Genomic DNA, 6,974 nt, shown 5'->3' on the forward strand with positions numbered 1-6,974 from the left:
AGGGAAAAAAGTAAGATTCCATGAAACCAACTGGATAACAATGCACGAAAATGATACAAAATAGGAAAACTCCCCAAGGATATCATGTAGCCTCCAGAAGATAAGTCATAGACGTCTCCTCGCTAATCCTTAGGGCTGTACAATATTTTAGCCTTGTAAAAGTTAGACCGATGAACGTGGGGCTCTGATACCAACTTTGCCACGACCAAATTTCTCGAGCCATGATAGCGCCTACCAACCCGCCAAAAGGCAAGCAAAACCCTATCCTAGAACTTGAGAGTAATGGGACTTAGGGGGAACTATTATTAACTAAACGAAGCATAAATAAACAAAAAATATAACAGGAAGGTGGAAGTGAACCCAAAATTATATATACAAAAGATAACTCAAGAACCTGGAAGTCACATGTACAGAACTACTTATAGAGTACAAATCCCAAAAGTGAACCACAACCACAAGACTGCCTAAAAAAAGGCAAGTCAAAATGTAAATACGGAATGGAGACAAGATATCCAAGAATTCCATGTACTCACCCTCGTCTCCAGAATAGACTACTGCAGTCTCAACCTTAATGCTGATAGTTGCTGCTCAGACCTGCATCACAAAAACAGATGCAGAGTGTAGCATAATACCAAAGCAACAGGTGACCAATATGAATCATAGGCCGACAGAGAAAGAAAGGTAAAAAAAATAGATTAAAAAAAGAGAATCAAACACGAACAGAGGTCAATAGAAATAACAGTAGAACAATTAGAGAGCTATTCTAAGGATATTTAACCTAAACCCATCTAGGCACCCAATAAGACTCGTTAGGTACACTCAGGCACATACAAACAAGAACCCGAATGGACTCCCATAAGCCCGAAAGGTACACTGAGAAGCCACAACTACGAAAGCCAAAGAAAACCCAACTCCGAACCGACACAAACAACAACTCCAACCTAGTCAACAAATCTAACTTCCACATCGAGCCACACAGCCCACCAGCAACTCCTGGGCATTACTTAGCAAGGAAGTGTCCCGTGGGGTTATATCAATCCCCTCCAAATGCCATAATGTAACTACCCAATAGGCTAAAACTCCGAGGACCCCACACTTGCCACTCAAGTGTGCCAATCTAACACTCCCGAGGGGTCCTGCCCTAGCAAGACATAGTGCGCGGGACTGTCAACTCCGAAGAGGACCTCAAGTAATTTATATCCAACTCCCCAACTAGTTTATCACCCTGGGGGCCCTACCTAATGCCAGCCAGGTAAGTCAGCTATCACTCCCGGGGGGCCTGCCCAATGCCAGCCAGAGTGTGTGGTTAAAATCAACTCCGTAAAGGATATCAAATTTCATGTTATTGTTGATCGACTTCCACTACCAACCATATCAAAATGGGTGAATCAACTCCAAGCCATTGTGGATCGACATCCACTACCAACTACCATACACCAGAATCGACCGCAAAACACCCAAACAAGGAAAATACTACGCCTCTGATAACGCATCGACATCACAAAAATGGGGTGAGAATCGAAAAGGATCGCGAGCAATAAAAGGTCAAAGCTAGGCTCAAGTATCATACCCAAGTCTACTATAACGGTCTACAAGGACCTAGTCCATCCAAATCGACACCAGATACATACCAAAGTCAACCAGGTGCATGGGTCTAAGACAACAATAGTCTATCGTAGACTAAGGCCAAAGATAAATTCCAACATAAATAAATAGCCAACTAGATACTACGCATGCAAAGACAAATAAATAGCCCAACATGTATTTCGCAAATACCAACTGATAAACAACCCCTCTGACGCATGGTACTATCCCCAAAACAGCTCGAAAATAAACCCTACAACATGGTTTCTGAGAAGAAGAGAAGAAATACTAGAAACTCACCCTAGATTCACATAATTTAGCATGCGATTACACGATCAGTCTCAATCTAAAGGAAGGTAAGTTGTAGCCTACTTGAAGGCCAACCACGCGCTCCAAATAACACTGCCGGAGCTTTTCCCTTCCGAATGGCCTCAGATTGCTGCCATACTATCAAAAAATAGAATCACAGCATCAACACGGTCGTCTAGACACTAAAATCACCAAAATCAGAGAGAGTCTAATATCAGAGTCAAAATTGGGAAATGTGGGAATCGCTATGTAATTTACGGAATTGACTCCTTGAAGAGTTCCTTAACCTCCCCCGAGCATGTGTTCCAAAATGGAGCACCTCTCGGGGCACAAAATAGATCTGTGCAACAACAAACCAAAATGCAAAACTTTACAGAAAAAGAGACTTGAGGCAGCCACTTACAACGCAGATACACCACAATCGGAGACTTTCCAACACGGTCCAGACAGTCACCCACACGGCCAACGCAAACCCCAGCACCCCAGACTTGAAATCTGTCATGACCCAGGGGTACACTCTAGATGTAACAAGGCACATAGAACCCCGAAAGGCTCCATGTAAGCCACTTAGCATATCATAACATACATATAAAACAATAAAGAGTAAAAACACATTTCAATTTTTAAAATTTTCATAAAAGAAAAGCGAAAGTCTAGACTTGTTTCAAAATAGCCATCTATTACAATGAGAAAGGGATACAACCCATACAACATAGTCCGAAAAGGAAATACAAGAAAAGAACTCCAATTAGATAGCATCCATCCTCGAATCATGATGACTCACCAACAAGCTTGAAGAATAAGAAAATCCAAGATTTAGCCAAAATGATGATCACCTTGAGAACTGGACGCTACACTTGGAGGAAAATGTAGGAAAAGTAGGCGTTAGTACAAAAATGCACTAAGTATAACAGCCATGCATAAAAACATTGAAAACATGCTAAAAGGGACATTTCATTTTAATGCACACAATTTACTAAGTTAAAACATCATTTTGAAGATAGTGGAAAAGCATAAGTCATAAACATAATCAATACATAGATCATCATAACATAAGAGGAACACATCATAAATACCGTCAAAGTGTACTTGTGCAATGCATGAATAAGACCCCATAAATCTCACCCATACTAAGAAAAGCTTCTTGAGTAACCAAAGTTCATAATTCATATTCTTGTTCATATTGTTGTTGTTATTATGGGAATAAGCCTTAACCGACATAGACCACGTGAGCTAAACATTGAATCCGGTGTTACCCATACCGAAAAGGGTTTTCCTACTTGCCTAAGGTAGAACCATACTCTAAGCTTAGGTGGATCGATTAGCTCACTAACCTACGGGGGCATGTAGTTTATGGGATAAGGAGATTTCTACTAGAAACTCGGACTCAACTAAGGTAAAAGGTCTCCATCTCATGAGATACATACTTTGGGAACTCGGATTCAACTAGTGTAAAAGGTCCCATTAGGAAGCCGGACTCAACTAGCGTAAAAGCTTCCATCTCATATACAATATCCACTCGGTGCTAAGCATTATTTCCCACGGATTACATATTAAGTCTTGACTTAAATTCATATTTATGGAAGAATGTGTTGACGCTCAATCCAACATAATTCATAAGATAGCTCATTAGATCATGTGTGGGAATAACCTTTCACCATCCATGTCTACATATAGATTCAATAGGTGAGAAAGCATTTCAACCCTAAAATCATCATATTGTGAGAAATCCTTTCACATCATATCATAATCATACATAAATGTGTATATGATAATAACCTTTTAATAACACAACAGCTAGATCATAATCATATTCACTTCACTCTCAAAGTGTTTGAATCCGGTGTTACCCATACCGAAAAGGGTTTTCCTACTTGCCTAAGGTAGAACCATACTCTAAGCTTAGGTGGATCGATTAGCTCACTAACCTACGGGGGCATGTAGTTTATGGGATAAGGAGATTTCTACTAGAAACTCGGACTCAACTAAGGTAAAAGGTCTCCATCTCATGAGATACATACTTTGGGAACTCGGATTCAACTAGTGTAAAAGGTCCCATTAGGAAGCCGGACTCAACTAGCGTAAAAGCTTCCATCTCATATACAATATCCACTCGGTGCTAAGCATTATTTCCCACGGATTACATATTAAGTCTTGACTTAAATTCATATTTATGGAAGAATGTGTTGACGCTCAATCCAACATAATTCATAAGATAGCTCATTAGATCATGTGTGGGAATAACCTTTCACCATCCATGTCTACATATAGATTCAATAGGTGAGAAAGCATTTCAACCCTAAAATCATCATATTGTGAGAAATCCTTTCACATCATATCATAATCATACATAAATGTGTATATGATAATAACCTTTTAATAACACAACAGCTAGATCATAATCATATTCACTTCACTCTCAAAGTGTTCTTAAAGCATCTTAATAAATTTCATGAAAACATGTATAATCTCATACTTTTCTCTTTCAAGGTTCATAACTTACTTTCAATCATCATATCTAGAATTCACTACAATAGACATGGATATTAACATATTTCAAGTAACCCAATTACTACAAGCATAATCTCATAATATTCTTCTTTCATCAACACACCCACATCACAAGATCATAATTTGGAAATATGGGGATTTCATGGGTTCGAGTGGATTTCAACATAAAAACTATAATAAATCATCAATTAAATCATATTAGAAATTAATTCAAATATTAGAATCATTTTTGAAAGGAACCGATGACTTTGGAATCAAACCCTAGCTTTTGTGGATTTCAATCTTTGAAATTGGGATTTTGAAGGGGCTCCATGGATGAATTCTATCTGTTAGTTGCTATGTTTTAGGACTGCAGCCTTTTATTTATTTACTGCAGTAAATTAGCTTTAGTTTTCCTCAAATAACTTCTTTACCTAGTCTCTAGGAGTTTGTTTATCTTCAGCAGATGTGTTGCTAATTTTTAGGACCATGAAGTTAGTTCTTTATTATAAGTGTAAGTCTTAGGCAGTGAGAAATGACTGAATTATCAAATAAAGTTATCTCTTCTTTCTTGTTCTTCATTGCTTTATAGTTCTAATCTTTCATTATTCTTAAGTTTTCCTTTGTTCTTTTTCTGGGTTTCCACATTAATTAACAACAATTGGTATCAGAGCATTTTATTCTTGAGGGACTTGTGTGTTCATTAATCTGTTTTAGTGAATTCCATGGACGGAGAAGCAAGTTTTTCTTCAATGGCACCACCAGCTTTTAATGGAGAAAGTTATCAGATCTGGGCAGTCAGAATGCAGACATATCTAGAAGCTTTGGATCTCTGGGAAGCTGTAGAAGATGATTACGAGATTGTTCCCTTACCAAACAATCCCACAATCGCGCAGATTAAAAATCACAAGGAAAGGAAAACCATGAAATCAAAGGCAAAGGCATGCTTGTATATAGCAGTTTCATCCACCATCTTTACTCGTATTATGTCCCTGAAGTCAGCAAAAGAGGTATGGGATTATCTCAAGACTGAGTATGAAGGAGATGAAAGAATTCGAGGGATGCAAGTGCTAAATTTAGTACGTGAGTTTGAGCTGCAAAGGATGAAGGAAAGTGAAACCATAAAGGAGTATTCTGACCGACTTCTTAATATAGCAAATCGAGTCAGATTGTTGGGTTCCACTTTTAACGATTCAAGGATTGTTGAGAAAATCCTTGTAACAGTACCTGAAAAATTTGAGGCTACTGTTACAACCTTAGAAAATACTAAGGACTTGTCCAAAATTACACTAGCGGAGCTCTTAAGTGCTTTTCAAGCACAAGAGCAACGACGTGTAATGAGACAGGAAGGAATTGTTGAAGGAGCCTTATTAGTTAAACATCAATATGATGGAAGAAACAAGAAGAAGTAGAACAGGAAGATACAAGGACAAAATAGTGAGAATTTTGCTAAAAGCAAGAAGGCTAGCTATCCTCCTTGTCGGCATTGTGAAAAAAAAGGTCACCCTCCTTTCAAATGTTGGAGGAGACCTGATGCAAAATGCAGCAAGTGCAATCAACAGGGTCATGAAGCTGTAATCTGTAAAGCCAAAATTCAGCAGCCCGAAGTTGAAGCTCAAGTTGCTGATCGAGAAGAAGATCACCTTTTTGTTGCAACTTGTTTCACAAGCCTAGATTCAAGTGAAAGTTGGTTAATTGATAGTGGTTGCTCTAACCACATGACATCTGATAAGATGTTGTTCAAAGAATTGTGGAACACTGAGACAAAGAAAGTTAGAATTGGAAATAGTGAGTGTCTTGCTGTGAAAGGCAAGGGCGCCATAGCCATTACCAGTGGCTCTAGAACTAAGCTTATCGCAAATGTTTTGTATGTTCCAGACCTTGATAGAAACCTTCTCAGTGTTGGTTAATTAATGGAGAACGGATTCAATCTGTTCTTCAAAAACAATACTTATGTGATAGAAGATCCATCAGGCGAAGAGATATTCAAGGTCAAAATGGAGGGGAGGTGTTTCCCGCTCAATCCTTTGGAAGAAGAGCAGACGGCTTTTCTTATGACAGACAACTCTACAGAAGTTTGGCATAAAAGAATGGGTCATTTTCATCATCAAGGTATGATGTTCTTGCAAAGAAAGGAACTTGTGAATGATCTACCAAGATTGCAGAATCGGTGGACAGATTGCCAAGCTTGTTTACTTGGAAAGATGAACAGGCTTCCCTTTCCCAAAACAACTTGGAGAGCATCAAAAAAGCTTCAGCTCATTCATACAGACCTGTGTGGACCTCATAGAACACCATCTTTAAATGGTAGTCTTTACTACATTGTATTTATTGATGATCTAACAAGACTGACCTGGATTTTTTTCTTAAAATTCAAGTCTGAGGTAGCTGATGTGTTTTGGAATTTTAAGGCAAAAGTGGAAAATCAAAGTGGCTGCAAAATTCAGACTTTAAGGTCTGATAATGGGAAGGAGTACACTTCAAATCAGTTCAAATTACTCTGTGACAAAGCTGGTATAGAACATCAGCTAACAGTCCCTTATACTCCACAACAAAATGGAGTTAGTGAGCGGAAAAACAGAACTATAATG

The 6,974-nt window shown here is 38.5% G+C and overlaps 1 protein-coding gene across 1 annotated transcript; it reads left to right on the forward strand.

Annotated features, from left to right (window-relative positions):
- Nucleotides 1-5,108: 5,108 nt before the first annotated feature.
- LOC107060037 (uncharacterized) lies at nucleotides 5,109-6,293 on the forward strand. The gene is made up of 2 exons (XM_015307344.1): nucleotides 5,109-5,791; nucleotides 5,909-6,293. Exons 1-2 carry the CDS (start codon nucleotides 5,109-5,111, stop codon nucleotides 6,291-6,293), a joined length of 1,068 nt encoding a protein of 355 aa, XP_015162830.1.
- Nucleotides 6,294-6,974: the final 681 nt, after the last annotated feature.

The sequence above is a fragment of the Solanum tuberosum genome, unplaced genomic scaffold (genome assembly GCF_000226075.1).
Source record: "Solanum tuberosum cultivar DM 1-3 516 R44 unplaced genomic scaffold, SolTub_3.0 scf00054, whole genome shotgun sequence".
Classification (NCBI taxonomy): domain Eukaryota; kingdom Viridiplantae; phylum Streptophyta; class Magnoliopsida; order Solanales; family Solanaceae; genus Solanum; species Solanum tuberosum.

Bases quoted from the DNA above. Each gene is read 5' to 3' on its own strand.
- LOC107060037 (XM_015307344.1), top strand. From the start codon at position 5,109: ATGGACGGAGAAGCAAGTTTTTCTTCAATGGCACCACCAGCTTTTAAT. The intron at 5,792-5,908 runs GTAGAACAGGAA...CAAATGTTGGAG, and splicing joins GATGGAAGAAACAAGAAGAA to GAGACCTGATGCAAAATGCA.